The sequence below is a fragment of the Strix aluco genome, chromosome 6, assembly GCF_031877795.1.
Source record: "Strix aluco isolate bStrAlu1 chromosome 6, bStrAlu1.hap1, whole genome shotgun sequence".
NCBI lineage: Eukaryota > Metazoa > Chordata > Aves > Strigiformes > Strigidae > Strix > Strix aluco.
The window spans coordinates 44837512-44853176 of record NC_133936.1 but is presented as its reverse complement, the minus strand read 5'-3'; the positions used below and the strand labels follow the sequence as shown (position 1 = coordinate 44853176).

The following is a 15665-nucleotide window of genomic DNA, read 5'->3' as shown; positions in this document are numbered from 1 at the left end:
GCTGGCCCTAGACACGGGGTGTTTCCAACTGACAGGTCCCTCTGACCTGTGTTCCCTTCTGCCATTGCTAGCAGCCAGGCCTCTGGAACCACCCCCCCCGGGTACAGAGTGGGGCCACGCAGAAAAGGATTTGGAACTCACGTGTGAGTAGCTCCTTGATCCCCCCTTCTCTCCATTTTCTGTGCTTATACATCCCCCTCATCTTCCCCAACTCCTCCCTTTCTCCGCCCTTATCTCCTCTCACACAAGGGACCCACCCCTGGTTGTTTTTCCCCCTTGCTCCCAGGTTTGCTCCATCTGTGAACACATTTGGTGTTTCAGGTGCTGTTAGTGAGGTCACCTTGGACTTCCATGGCATTCCTCATGCTGTTTCCTGGGTACTGCTGTCCCTGCCAGATTCCTCTCCCTGAAATGACCCCATCTCTTCCTTCAATTATCTGTGAACTGCGGCCATCTCCCACATCATTCCCCCTTAGCCACCTGCCAAATCTGGTGCTGGAAGAGCAGAGTATCCACGGAAGACAAGATGCCTTCTCTCAGGCCGTCTTCTGCCTGCTCTGAGCAGATCTGGGGCACCACCTTCAGGCCAACTTTCAGAAACCGAAGCGGCCTTGAGTCCAGTTTGGGGCCCAGCCCTGGTGCCTCTGAAGCCGTGCTACACCTCAAGGGCCCTGAGAGCAGCTGTTCCACTTTCAGACGGAGCCTGCCCTGGCATCCTAGGGACCAGGCTGGGCACTCAGCTGTGTGCCTTATGTCTATCCACACAAGCCAGGATGCCAGCAGGGAGCTCCCACAGCTTTCGTGAGCTTTGAGGCTGCCACTCTTCAAGCCACGGCCTCCAGGGACCCAGCCCTGCTCGGCAAAGGCAACGCAGGTGGCTGGCTCCTGCTTCTCTCCCGTGACTGCCCTGCACGCCCGCATGTGAGCACGGCTCCGCCATACAGCTGCAGAAGGCAGACTGACGAGCTGAGGCCGATCCAGGATTGACCAAAGCCATGGAGAATGGCATGTGGGGCTGAGAGCAGGAGCAGCCTTCTCTGTTTAGGGCTTGCAGTTGCCTGTCGTCGGCCATGTGTACCAGGTGCCACAACCGCCCTTGTCAATGCTGGCCCAGAACAGCAATAGAGCGCACAGACAGCAAGGACAGGAAGCCTGCCAGAGGGGGTTGCTGGGGCTGACATGGCCAGTGTGGACAGTGCTGCATCTGTGCCAGAAAGTTGACACTGCTTGGGTCTGCTCGGTTTATTGCACTCGCACATCACTGCTTGCCTGCCGCGGCTGTAACCAGATCGGCTCTGCAACACCCAGAAGTGCGTACTGCCTGTAGTAGTCACGTTCTCTGGTGTATGTTTGTTGGGAAGGACCTGGTGGCAAAGGGCTGCAGAGAGCAGGGGGCAGTGAACTCCCCGAAGAGGCTGTGGTGCCACACTGGGTTTTTTCCTGCTCGCCATTGGCAGGCGGTGCTGGGGGCCGACGCTGCTGCCTGCCACAGGGCCTGCACACCCCGTCCCGCAAGCCGAGCATTCAGCGGGGTCTGTCGGGGGTGTCCGATCCCAGCTTCTGCCTCCCCTCCTGCTTGGAAACCCCCATGTTTTCCCCCCCCGCCCCTAGAGACCACCGTGCCCAGCCCCCGGAACCAGCGACACTGTGACATCAGCCCCGTTGCCAAGGGCACCACCGGCACCGCGAGCCCTGTGGGCACTCTGTCAGCTGCTGCACTGGTGGTGACAAGCCCTCGGTTCTGGCAGCTGGCACATGCCGCTGGCAGCGATGCATTTGCTCCCGCTCCTCATCCTGCTGGCCCTGTGCTGGCCTGCGCACGGCGCCTGGGACAGCTGTGGGTAAGTGGCCGAGGCTCTGGGAGGGAGCTTGGCAACCTGATGGGGTTCCCTGGAGGGTGCCTGCTTGTCCCCCGTGGCCACACCACGGCTTCCTCAGCCCCATGCGGGAGCCTCGCCTCCTCGCAGCACCCGGGCTGCTGGCACAACTCACCTGCGGGGCTAAAGCAGAAACGGGGGCGGCCGCCCACCCACCCCACGGGGCTCCGTGGCCTCACTGTCCATGCAGCGCCTCGTGGGGAGGGCAGACGGCTGACCTTCAGCCGGGACAGCAGCGAGCCATAGAGCAGGATGGTGATGAGTTTCTGGTTACAGGACCTGCGGGCTGCGGCCCATGGCTGCTCACTCCGGCACCTCGCGCGTCGTGGGGGGCACAGACGCCCAGCCAGGGGCCTGGCCCTGGATCGTGAGCATCCAGGATCCCTACGCAGCAGGCACGGGGCACATATGCGGAGGGTCCCTCATCAGCCCGCAGTGGGTCCTCACAGCAGCCCACTGCTTCATCAAGGCCAGGTAAGGAGGGCCAGGAACGGGGATATCCCCCCAGCACTCGTGGGTGCCTCGTGCGCAGCACCACGTGCCACTCCCATCCCCTTTTCTTGCGGTACACCCAGTGCCTGGGCACTGCAGAGCCCCGCTGAGAGGCTGCTCAGGAGAGGGCTGGGCTCCTGCCACGGCTTCCTACAGCCTCCAGCTCGACACGCCATGAGCCCAAGGCATGCAGGGGCAGTCACAGCTTCCGTAGTGTGCTTTCCTCTCCCCCATGTGAAGCAGAGGGCAGGGAACTGCTGGGCTGCTGCAGCATGTGGCTCCTCTCCCTCTGAGCCCTCTCCCCATCTGCCTTCCAGGCACATCACCATGTGGCGCGTGGTGATCGGGGCCACCCAGTTGACTCATCTGGGCCCGGAGGCCCAAGTGCGCAACATTAAACGGCTTCTGGTTCACGAACACTACAGTAGTATCTCGGAGGAGAACGATATTGCGCTGCTGGAGTTGGACCAGCCTGTCCAGTGCAGCTACTACGTACAGCTCGCCTGCGTGCCCGACGCCTCCCTGCGAGTGTCCAAGCTGACGACCTGCTACGTTAGTGGCTGGGGGTCCACGACGGCGAGAGGTGAGTTCCCAAAAGTGCTCGTTTCCCGAGTGCGAGCTCGGCACACGGGGAAGGTGGGCTTGGCTTCCTGACAGCAGGGCTGAGAGCCAGAGTGCGGCTGCGGGGTCGTGTGCCCATAGAGAGATGGGCCTGGCCCAGGGCCCATGGCCAGACAGAAGGGCAACGCCGGTGCAAAGCCAAGCCCCAGGGAAGGGCTCACCCAGACAGGGCAGGAGACCTGGCAATGAGCTGCTGGGTGTTAATTCCTTTCTGTGCTCACAGCCGCAGGATCAACGGATGTCCTGCAGGAGGCCAAGGTTCACCTCATCAACGTCCGCCTCTGCAACAGCAGCCGGTGGTACGCAGGGGCCGTCCACCCCCACAACCTGTGTGCTGGCTACCTGCAGGGCGGCATCGACACCTGCCAGGTAGGAGCCTGCGACAAGGCAGCGCCCAGCGGCACAGGCAGCCCCGGCACAGCCGCCCAGACACACCCCGGCACGGCCTTTGCCTGGCCAGTCGCCCTCCCACCGCTGGGTCCCCACCGCTGGCGGGGCTCACCTCCCCTTCCCCAGCTGCAGGCCCTTGCCCAGGTTCCCACTTGTCCCGGGACTCTGCCCAGAAAGCCCATCCAGCGCTCCTGGCAGCCCCGAGGTCCAGATCCCAATCCCAAAACATCCCTCTTGCACACAACCAGCATCGCTGTGCGGAGATGAGAGAGAGCCCTACCCCACAGGCTTACTACCCTCTCCCTGACAAGGTGCTGCAGGCCTCAGCACTGAGCGGAGCCTCTCTGTGCAGCGGATGCAGCCCTGGCAGGTGCTGGCAGAGAGAAGGAGCCAGCCCTAGTGCTGCCAGTGGCCACCTGACACCACCTGAACCCTCCCTCTCTCCTCTGCTGCAGGGTGACAGCGGTGGTCCTCTTGTCTGCAAAGATAAGAATGCTGACCACTTCTGGCTTGTTGGGGTGACCAGCTGGGGGAAAGGCTGCGCAAGAGCAAAACAGCCTGGAGTCTACACCTCCACTCAGCACTTTTATGACTGGATCCTGGTACAGATGGGGCTGCACCCAGCAGCAACGGCTCCTCCAACGCCACAGCCAGTCTTCACATCAACACCCTTTCAGAAGCCGAGGCCAATAACGCAAGCGGGCAGCTCTACGCCCTGTCCATTTCCACGCCAGAAGCTGGCGGAATTCTTTAAGCTGCTGCAGGAGCTCCTGCAGGTCCTGTGGGGGAAAAAGGCTCCAGCAGCAGGATGAGCAGGACCCAGCTCAAGCTGCAGCGCACCGCGACCATCTGCTGGGGCACTGCCTGCTGATCCAAAGGCAGCCTCAGTGTCAAAGGCTGCTCGGTCCTGCCCACACACACAAACGCTCCAGTTGAGCATTCCAGTTGTTGAAATAAAGTTGCTGGTTTTCACCATGCTGCAGTCCAATTCAGTCTCCTGTGCAAGGCAAGGATTCCATGCCCGACACCTGCAAAATGAGGCTGCAGGCAGCCAGGTCGGGCACAAAGGGAAAGAGTCACTCCGAAGGGCTGGTCAGAGGGGAGGGTGAGGGTGTGGTGGAAGAGGGGGGCGAAAGGTCTTGGGGACAGCAGTTGGAAACGCAAAGTGTCTTACGCCGGCTACTGGTGGGACCCTTGTGTGTGTGTGTGTGTGCGTGCGTGTGCACAATGCACCAGTGAACTTGAAACTGGACTCTCTTGTGACACAGGAGACACAGATCTGGAAAGACCCACGGTTTGCCCCGATGACTGGGTAAGGAGCTTGACATCCAGCCATGGATATTACATGGACTTAATTTCCATTCCGTTAGTTGAGGAATCTCTGCACGTGCTGTGCTTATGAATTGAGGGAGTGAAGGTGTGTTTATGTTTTGCTAGTAAACATCCAATCCTGATCATCTGGAAAGGCAGAAAAGGACTGGCCTGTGCTCATGTTTATGTAAGCGGTGGTTACGAGTACATGGGCGCTGGTAAAGGCATCGCTCTGCCTGTGTCAATCTGTTTTGCCATTCACATTAATTGTGTAACTCTGTGTGTGTGTTTGTTTACGCGCTCTTTGGACGCAGCAGAACGTGGGAACAGCAGCAGCCACATCCATCAGACTGGGACAGGAGAAGCCTCCGGGGTGTGAGAGTCCACCGGGTTCAGCTCTCGTGGACCTGAAAGGAGAAATCCCCCGTGTTCAGAAGTCTGCTGGATCTGGCTGCTCTGTAACAGAACGGGGAAGGGGGCCCAATGAACCTCTGCAGCAGAGACGATGGTGTGGACAGAGAGGCAGCAGTGCCTGGGCTGTGGAAGCAATGGGGAGGGCTGGCAGCTGGACTGGCACTGGACAGTCACTGGGCTGCCTGCTAACAAAAGGGCAGGAAGGATGCAAGCTCAAAGCTTTATAAAAAAAGTGATTTGGTGCTTGTTTTCTCCAGTAGGTACCATTAAAGCATCTGGGCAGGACCCTTCCCTGCAGGCCCAAGAGTGGCTTAGCTCTCCTGGCAAGCTTTGCCTTGAAGCAGCATGCAGTAACAGCTCAAAGTTTTGATAGCCAGCCAGCCTGTATGCTGGCACAGGAGGATGAGTCCAGATGATCCCCCTGTTCCCACAGAAGCCACAGCTGAAGTAGTTCACACTCCAGACGCTGGCCCGTGAGCCCTGCCCAGGCAGCCGCTCCCTACCTCTTTGGGAGAAGCTGGATTAACTGTTCTGCAGACTGGGCCTCTTCATTTCCTAGTCTGGGTGGAACACAGCAAACAAAGACAAGGCACAGGACTCTCCTGAGCAGTGTCCACTCACACATAGAACACTAAGAATTCACCTACACACAGGTTCTGTCTACAATACGGCTGTAACACCACATCCATATGCCTCAGTCCTCCGGCACAGTCCGTGCGATCCGTGCATTCAAGGCTGGCTTGACACATCCTACAGGAAAGGCTTTTATTAGGCAAGATCTATCATGCCCCAAACCACACCCCTGAACCAAATGAACTTCCCTAGACTGCAGTGGGAGCCCAGACACCTTCTTCAGGTGGACACACCTCGTCATAGCTGCCATGATTTCTACCATGAATGCCAGCAAGGAAGCCCATGTCTGACACTGTACTGATGGAGAACAGCAGGAGGCTGGTCCTGAGGGTATGTGTTCTCTCGCTGATGCTGAGCAGAAAGCATTATGCACTCTGACAGGATGCAGGAGACAGACCACAACCCAGATGACAACAATAATGAGTGCCTAGCTGTCGTTCCTGAGAGGAGGGAATCATCCAGTGATCCGCAGAGGAAGGTGAACAGCTTTGCCAGCAGGTCTGTTTAGACACTGTAGCCCAGAGAAGTACCACAGAACCCTGCAGGCCGAATTACCAATACAAAGGCAGTTACTGACTGTATGGGGGAGGGGAGCCACATAACAGGTTATGCTCCTTTTCCATCAAGACATCCTGCAATTTTTATCTAGGTACTGCTCCAATCAGCTTTTGAGTTCTTGCTGGGGGAAATGGGCAGCGGGGCAAGGACAGAGTTGGAAGGACATCGCTTGAATAAAATTTAAATGGATCAAATCAGTATTTTTAATTGCTAGCAAAACAAAGAAAAGAACCTGTAAGACAGCATGCAAGGTCAGTAGAGGACCCAGCTATTCATCTGGCAAAATACAGCCCTGAAAGACTAATACTCAAGAACTCATCTGGACCTAACAGATGTATGACATTCCTTCTCAGCCAGGTCAGAATCCTGAGATGTTGAAAGAAGATATACTGGATATACTGAAAGAAGATATCACTGGAAGAGACAAGAAATACAAGGCAGAGTGATCATAAAAAGCACTATACAGGAGAAGTGTCAGCTGGGACTGTTATTTGTCAAACTCCCCCAGATCACAGCTGTGACACTACCCTTACCGTGACACAAGCAGGACCCTTATGGTAATAGGTGCATGGGTGCTCTGGAACCTCTCCTGCCCAGCCGTGTCCCAGAAGTCTGTACACACAAAAACCAAGCTTAGAACGACACAACTTCCCAAGCCCTGCGTTCCTCACAACTTAAAGCCAGGATGCAAAGTCCAGTCCACCTACTCAGGGTCACAAATTAGGTTTCACCTCACTGATCTGAAAGATTCCAGGGCTGAGATTATGCAAAACTAGGGCCTTTTCTTAGCTAGGCTTAGCTATGAGTAGTGCAGACACTGAACATCGCTATAAACATACTAGCAAAAGAGAAGTCATCAGTAGACATGACTTGTAAAGGATAGTAAGACAGAGCTCGTCAAAAGTGCAAAGAGTGATAACAATATACGATACTTTATCACTAGAGATGACAACAGGAAACAACATCTAAACGTCTTGAAACAGCTTGATTTCTGACACAGTGATAAATAGCCAGGTGCCTGCCATGGGAATTGTTCCCTCTCCTTTCACAGGCAGGAGCGGCCTTGGGAGGGGAAGCATTTCCTCCAAACTGCCCGGGCAGGGGAAGGGAAGGTGATCGCTGCTGTAGGGCTCGTTCTCTTCAGATCTGATCAAAGCACACTGGGATTTTGAGCATTTAATGTAAAGAGCTGTGAATCACGGTAGTCTTCTTGTTGTGGTCCTCAGAATCCTGACACTGTGGTCAAACCAAGTTATATTTTCACCTTTCCCAGACTATTAACCCAATCCCAGAATATTGCCAGTGCAACAAACTCTGTATTACCTTATTCATTTAGACCCACAAGATGATATGGCTTAGAGACACAGAACAAAAAACAGGCATTATGCGATGCTAATCGCCTTCAGCAAAGAGCAGATTAAAAAACCTCCACAGAGTTCATGGCTGCTTTTTGTCCCTTCATGATTTTAGTAGATTTGTTTTCTTCCATTACAGATAGCAGACACTCTGTTCTACAAAGTGTCCCAAACACCCTACATTTTGGTGGGAGGGTTGCTGAGGGGATCAGGGATGAAGGACAGAAATCTACAGGCAGTGAAGCTTCATTAATTCCACTAATCACAGACCAATTTGTTTACAGGAAAGTTTTGTGGTTTGTTTGTTGTTTGCCTTACAAGGGTGAACAGGTGTCCTAATATCTTCTGTGTGTGGAGTAACAGAGGAGCAGCCACTACTGAGAGCGCTCTGCTCAGCCTCAATTCATGAATGGAAAAGTGATTCTGCATTCGACAGCAAGGATAAAACGGAATCCTGCTGTTCAGTGGGAGACAGAATCTAAGTATCCTGTAATATAGTTTGCTACATCACCACATGTCAGGCTTGACTTTCCTAATTTACACCAGTAAGTTCTTACAGAAGAATAAATCTTTTCAACTCAAGGCTTCTGATTTACACCAGGGCAAATGGAAGTGCAGGAGGCCCTTCTTATCCTAATAAAATGTGTCAGCTACTGTTAAATGCAGTAATGGCAGATACAATAACATGTTAGTATTGTATTGCAAGATAACAATATCAGCACTGGATTGAAAGGGGAAATCAGTTACTGTTTGTTGTTGTCATTTACACCACCATTCTCAAAAATCAATTAATTGGTTGCAGTGCTCTCCAATTCCAGCTGCTTTTTAATTAAAAGAATGAATCAAACCACTACTAAAAAGAAATCAGAAGCACCCACTTTGGGGAAAAAGTTTTCAAAGGATGGCTTTAACATACGCTATTGCGTTCAATTTTAGGTGATACAAGGCCACACAGAAGGTATAATTTCCTTCAGTAAAGTCACACCTGAAACTATATGGGGAGTGTTTTTTCTCCTTCCGTTCCCAGATTCTTCCATGGTACAAGGGTGTTTGGCCGCAGATATATAGTTTGTAGAAGACAGTGCCAACAAAACACCAATCACAATGCAAAGACCCCTTGTCTAAATGATTCTCATTAACATTTTAAAAAAAATTATTCCGTTTTTAAACAAAGACAGCCAGTTTAAAGGTGTTTGGGCTAGAGCTTTCAGCACTATTCTCATTTTCAAGCTGAAGTGCCCTCTGCTGGCCACGATTCCAGGTGCCTTTGCTCATACATTTCGTATGGAACTTTTTCTAAACATCAAACTTCGTTAGAAGAGGGCAGACTCCTATAACAATATATCATTTAACTGTTGAAAATGATTTTCCTTTTTACATCAACAGGATCTGCATTGGGGGAAATTATAAAGGGCATTTAAACTTTGCGCCAAGAATCGAAACTTCGTTGGCTTTGCTCAGGTGCTCTGATTCTGTGGATAGATGACAGGCAGGTGAATGAAGAAGAGAACAGCAAAACAGGTGGACCAGTGCTACAAACACAAAAGAGAAGATTAAGTGTGATGGAACAGAGACTGCAGAAGAGATTCAGCATGGAGATTCAAGAAGAGAGAGCATACAAAATCCATCCAGGAACTAAACCGTTAGGCAGCTACATCCTTCCTCTTCTCCATACTGCAAAATGTAGTTGCTAAAGGGTTTGGGCTGGTTTTGGCTGTCACAGCATTCAGAACGACAAAGACAGAGGGGCTAAACCCAAATATACAGGGGAAAAGACCCCCCAAACATTCAAAGAGGTTTTGGAAGAGAAAGTATATCCTGGATCAGTGGAGAAAGGGACAAAGAACACAAGTGACCTCAAATTCAGGTCCAAGATGCACTAGGAGAAAAGAAAGTTAGATATCATTTGAAGGGGAAAAAAAATAAATTAAAAAGTCAATAAAACCAGACTTTCCATTTGGCTAAATTAGATTTCAGCCCTGAACTTACCTAGGATGGTGAGGTCAGATTTCTCCACATCATTTCTCTGGTCAGCAGATGGGTAGGTCATCTTTTATTTCTCCTTCTGAACCTTCTCTCAATCTACAGATGCCTGTAGACTCGAGAGCTGCTTCCTCCGATTCCCTGGCGCTTTGCAGCAATCTAGTTCTTCAGAGCTCAGCGGGGGTAACAGGAGACTTGTCTGTCTTTGAGGACGGAGGACAGCTTCAGCCAAAGAATGTTAGTTTTGTGAAGCAGCAGTAAACTCCTGAGAGGTACCTGCCTGGACCCGAGGAAGAACAAATTACTCCCGAGCTGTTCCATCTTTTCCTGCTCTTACCTTGCCATCCAGATGCTTTGTGAGGAAAACAACGCAGAGGAGACATGTTTTCTTTCCCTTAAAGATTACAAGCCAAAAATGTGCATTTTTTTTTAGGATAGGGTGTTTCTCTGGTAGAGATGAACAACAGCACTGAGGCAGTAAGAAGGATCTGTAATGCTGAGAACCACAATTAAAACTTAAAACTGATCTCAGGCTGCCCCTATAAATCTTTCATTTTTCTTACCATTATCATTAGTTAGACTTGTATAATAAAACAAATATCATCTTTCAAAGGGCAGGTGGAGAAATCAGGTTTCATGCTTGCTAACTGAAAGACCTGATAAAGGAGACAAAGTATTAAGATGCATCCAGATCATTAAGTCTTTGTCTTCAAAGGATTTTCGTCATTAGCAAGTTACTTTTCATAGAATTTTTGGGTGCATGTTGAAAATATTTTATTGCCTTCACATTTAACATGAAGCTCAAACACTACAGAAAACTAATTTTCAGTGTTTCGCTAAATCTAAAGCAGTTTTAGGCTATTAGGATCAGTCTCCTAGTGCATTACATGAACTTTAATGTCATCAGTGAGAGGGGGGAGGGATAATCAGGCTTAATAGGCTTAGCCAAAATACAGCCACTGGCATTCAACCACATGCCGATAGTTGCCAGCTTTCTGGATCTCTGAGGCTACTGCACCATCTCCAATGCTACTGTACGATAAATCAACTTTTTAAAAATGTAGCCATAGAACCAAGGTCAAACTGATATCCCCATAGCTAAAATGACCTTGCAATAATCAAAAGATGAACAGGTACCCTTCATTTTTCTGCTGAATTTAGACATGCACATAAAAAGATACTCATTTTAGTTCTGCTTTTCTAGCAATAGGTGGCACTATCAAATGCCACTTTCATAATTATCTACTGTTGCACCATAGCATTCTATATTCCAGTGGAAGAACAGCAAGGAACATGGCTGAGGTTATTTTTCTTTCTGCTTCCCCTAAACAGAACAGAAAATGCACCTTGCAGTTGTTTTGTTTTCTGTTTTAAACTGTAATCATGCTCAAATACATTTTTACACCAGTTAGAAACTTGAGAGAAATATGTTATTGTTTTTTAGAGTATGCTACTTTAGACAAGTGGCAAGCAGATAAACATGCTCCATGCTCCACCAATCTCTATGCTAATATTAATATTTTTAAAAATCATGGTTTTAAAAATAGATGTTCTGTCAGCACTTTCAACCACCTTTTTGTGACCTGTTAAAGGACATAATATCACTACTTTTCCCCTCAATTTCCATATTTTCCCAGATTTGTAGATAATACACATGGTTCGCAAATAACACATCTTCTTAGCTTGCAAAAGAAGCACTCTGCTACTCTTCCCCTTCAACTTGTTGACCACCTTTCTCTCTCTTCTTTCTCCAAACTCACCAGTTTCATTCTCTGTGCAACTGCCCGTGCTGCACCTTTCCTTCTCCTGCTCCAGGCATGCTGGCTCTGCAGGCCTGAGTTCAGAAAGATGCTTAACAGCTGCAGCACAGAGTCAGAACCCTGAGCTCAGTATTTTTGAGGCTGATCATGTACAAAACATTGTTTTGGAGATTTGCCACTTCTCCAGTGTAATTTTTGAAGCCCCAACTCTCATAGAACACGCTTCTCACCTGAGCTGTTTGCATAAGGGATAGACTTCATAAGAAAGAAAAGTGTACCAGACTAAGTCTCTTTTGGATTTGAATTTCTTTTGTTTCAAAGTAAAATGCGCTGGAAGCCCAGAAAAAACTTCTGTTTGTCTCAAAGCAAGGAAAGAATTAAACACCAAAGCTGTTTTCTGAAGTCTTTGGGTTATTATGGCAAAAGCATCAAATCGGTCTTAAAATTGCTACGTGCCATTAGGCAACCTTCTACTTTCTCCACAGATCAGCCACTTCCCTGCAATTTCACAGCACTGTCTAAGGCAAAGTGTGCCCAGACTGCACCGACAGTGAGCTGACACGACACACTTCATGTTCCATTGCCCACTGTCCTTAGCTGTTGGTGACTCAACTGCTGTTCCCACAGAATAACGACACACTTGGCCTCTGCCTGTGACTCACGTGTTGCTGCAGGGCTTCTTTTAACTGAAACACACAGCGTGTACTTTCTGTTTTGGAGCAACAGCCACACATGCAGTAGAGAACTTATTTACAACGCACACAATGACAAACAGACGGCATCCTAGGAGGAAAAAAAAGGATTTCAATAGATTTTTTAAAAAGTTTTTAATTTACAGTACAAGTTAAAGGATGCAAACCAAGCAATAAAGCAGATACAACTGACTGTTCTTTTAGAATTGAAAGAAACACTTAAGTGATATTTCTCATTAGCTACATCATTTAAGGTTCATCTTAATTTAGTCCATGGACTGCAAGATTAGAGGATCAATCTTGTCTCTGTTGGTGTAAATGGCCGTGTTTGCTGTGGCTTTAGTCAGTCAGGGTTATTCCTGACTCCAGTGATTTACATAACACCAGACAGAATTTTTTTCCTTTGTTGCCACAGCAATTCACCTGCTGCAGGTTCTGCAGTTTTGGGGGAGGCGACTGCTCAAACATCCACTCAATTCCCCCAGAGCTCAGTGACATTGTTCAACAGTTCTGAAATACCGATTGGGTGAACCATGACCCTCACGACTTTCTAACAGCAAAAAAATGCAGCGGCTTCCAAAGCACTGCACAAATGGAGAGTGGGAGCAGCGATCTGCACGGCAGCAGGTCTGATCCATGTACACACTGACATGGTCAGGAAGTCTGTACAAAATGTGCCTGGAAGTCTTTTTGTAATGCTGATTTCAACTATAAACCTGTCCCTGTCGCTGCAGTATCGGGTGGATTCACGTTATGTTACCTTGTTTTCTGGGTGAAATTAGTATAAAGCAGCTGAAAGAGCTCAGACTATGATATGAATTAAACCCAGACTAACTCTATAGAAAATCTCACGAGATTCTCAGATCTCAGGCATAAACTACAGCACAGCTGCTGTGAAGTGCACACCACATACAGCACCAGGGCCACGCACACACGCCGACACAGCCAGTTCCTTCTGGAAGGAATCCCGCCAGCACAGACTGACGGCGGTGCGCGGTCGCTCCGTGTCAAAGGAAACCGAGCTGCCTACTGGGAAGTGTAACTTGGAGCAGTTGCAGTGTTGATGTGTTGAATCTCTTAGAAACTCTGGTAGGAGAAAAAGCCAACTGCTGATGAACCAACATAATATGAAGTAAACTAGGAGGGGAAGGCAACTGATGATTTAAGCAATAGTTTTCCCAATACAATGTCATGCAAATGCCCTAGAACATAGCAAGGAACCTGCTTTGCTTTCAGAAAGAGCCAAAATCCAGTGCCTTTGGTGTAAGAGGCAGCATTCATGTCTAAACTGAGGGGAAGAACATTCTTGCATTTGACAATGCCTTTCTAAGGTCTTGCTGTCATTAAAAAAGATAAATGAATAAGATAAAGCTTTCTGAAATTAGGCAATGCTAGATTATTTTTTATCTAGATTAACTCCCTTATCCCTTCCATGACACAGCTGCACAAATGCTTGTAGTGGCAGAAAGCAAAAGACTAAGATGAAAGGCCAGCTTGGAAAGCAGAGAGGAGAAGACAGATACTACCTTTTTGCAGTAGCAGCGCTGAAACTGTGGCCTGAGACATCTTGCTATTGAAAACATCAAGTCCTTTTAACTTGTGCAACATATCTGAAATCAGCCAGAGGTAGTGTTGACTGTCCTTGAATTCATCCTGCATTATGCTTACAGAAGCTTAATTAAATTAGCTGTTTGGTGTGCACATGCTCATTACAACTGACTGTACTCTGTGTTTAAAAAACAAACCCAATAATTTTCCTTTGGAAACACATGCTTTCAGCAGGTGCACAGGTGATAAATAAAGTAATTTTCAGCAGATTATTGACTTCAGGTTTGTCAGTCAGTTATGTAATTTAGAATTCCAAGCACATACACCAGTGCCCTGAAATCAATCCTGTGGGTCACCACTGTATATGTTACAACGCACACTCCCTTTTCGCTGATATACACCTCTGCACCTCCATCCCATCAGAGACAGACAGCTTTTCACCTCCCCCAGTATAATGCACACACATTGCCATACTATCAAACCCAAATCCAAGATTTGTTAAATACTCTTCTTTAAAAATCACTGAAACTCTTTCACATCCCATTTAATCTCTGCATTCTTCTTCTCTAAGGGTGAATATAACTTCCCAGCTTCCAGCAGTCTGGAGATAATTCTGGACAAGCCTCTAAGTAATTAGCTGGGGAGCAAACTTTCTTTTTCCATCAGCAATGCTAGTGAGAAAAAAAAAGAAAAATCCTGCGATGCTTTTTGTTAGCTGTAATGGTGGGAAAAGCTGAAAAATTTGTGGTGAGTGTTTGCATGTCAATTAGAAATAAGAAGAAAAACCAGATGATTAGTTATTATTCCTACTATATGTCTCCAAGGTAAATCTAAGCAACAGAAAATGAGAAGTGGAGACAAGATGACTTTAAGAACTGCCAGAAGTGTTTCACGTCCCAGTATACTCACTTGTTTATGGCTCCTTCAGTTCTGCAGGTCAAAGATTCCCAGAAACTTGTAAATCATACTTACCCTAGGTATTGCACATCCCTAAGTGACTACACACCTACAGCCTCTTTGCACTATTCGCTCGAGCCGGTGCTAAATACTCCACTCCTAGGCTAGCAGAAAAGGCAGGTATCTCCGTAGAAACCTGCAGCTTGCTGAAGCGTGTGTGCAGGTGGCACAGAAATATCTACTTCCCACAGGCACTTAACAAGAACATACTTGCTCAATAATTACACACAGTGTAATTTAATTACACACAATGTAATTTAATAAAATATTGCAGTCTGGTAAAGGAGAAGGAAGAGTGCTGAATTTCCCTTTCTTTCCTGATGGTTTGCGGGGAGCCCAGCACAGAGTACCAAGTGCTGAACACGGAACCTTCTGGATGATGCTGGAATTGCTTTCTGCACACGAGCTCTGCTCTCTGCCACGGGAATATCAATGGCAAGACAAATTGTTTTGACCAGCTGAAATAATCTAAGCTTTAATCAACAGTGGTGAAGGACAGTTATATGCTTTGCTTATCCTCGGCATAGTTTCGGGCAGTTTGGAAACAAGTGCTTAATATTAAACAATTCATTTCTTTCCAACAGTCACACAGAGATATTCCCAGAGTCTTATTACTTGAATTTACAGGCAGCAGTATTGCTGAGGTAAAGGACTTTACTCAGCCCCGTGGAGTTACAGATGAGGACAGACACTGAAGACTCATCAAGGAAAGCTATTCCTACTCTGATTTGATTCACATAAAACACCTGCTGCTGCAAAAGAGCTCTCAAGACACCTTGTTGGTTTTGCTTACCCACTCACACAGCAGGTGCTGCTGATTTCCACGAGGATTGGACAGTGTCTCCTGTCACTAGACAGCAGTCCCTCTGGCTGATTGTAAACAAATGGTGCTGATGGGCTCTGAAGGAAGCTTCATTGGTCCTGTCCAGAGGAAGGTTTAAATCTTTTTGAAAAGTGTTTTCTAACATTGCTGAACTGTGTTAGCAAAACAAATTTGCTTGTCCTGGCCACTCCACTAACTGCTTTCAGGGACACATTCTCTTTCCACTGAACTCAAAACCAAACCTCTACTGT

The 15665-nt window shown here is 48.4% G+C and overlaps 1 protein-coding gene across 1 annotated transcript; it reads left to right on the top strand.

Moving 5' to 3' along the window:
• The first annotated feature begins 1715 nt into the window (after positions 1–1715).
• LOC141925008 (acrosin-like) lies at positions 1716–4355 on the top strand. The gene is made up of 5 exons (XM_074828341.1): positions 1716–1841; positions 2154–2351; positions 2687–2952; positions 3214–3359; positions 3836–4355. The coding sequence occupies exons 1-5, from the start codon at positions 1756–1758 to the stop codon at positions 4190–4192; spliced, it is 1053 nt and encodes a 350-aa protein (XP_074684442.1). The 5' UTR covers positions 1716–1755; the 3' UTR covers positions 4193–4355.
• The last annotated feature ends 11310 nt before the right edge of the window (positions 4356–15665 follow it).

What these genes read in the sequence shown, in the direction of transcription:
- LOC141925008 (XM_074828341.1), top strand. Translation starts at nt 1,756, where the DNA reads ATGCCGCTGGCAGCGATGCATTTGCTCCCGCTCCTCATCCTGCTGGCC. An exon ending in GGCGCCTGGGACAGCTGTGG is followed by an intron (nt 1,842 to 2,153) that starts GTAAGTGGCCGA and finishes TTCTGGTTACAG; the next exon opens with GACCTGCGGGCTGCGGCCCA. An exon ending in GCGGCATCGACACCTGCCAG is followed by an intron (nt 3,360 to 3,835) that starts GTAGGAGCCTGC and finishes CCTCTGCTGCAG; the next exon opens with GGTGACAGCGGTGGTCCTCT.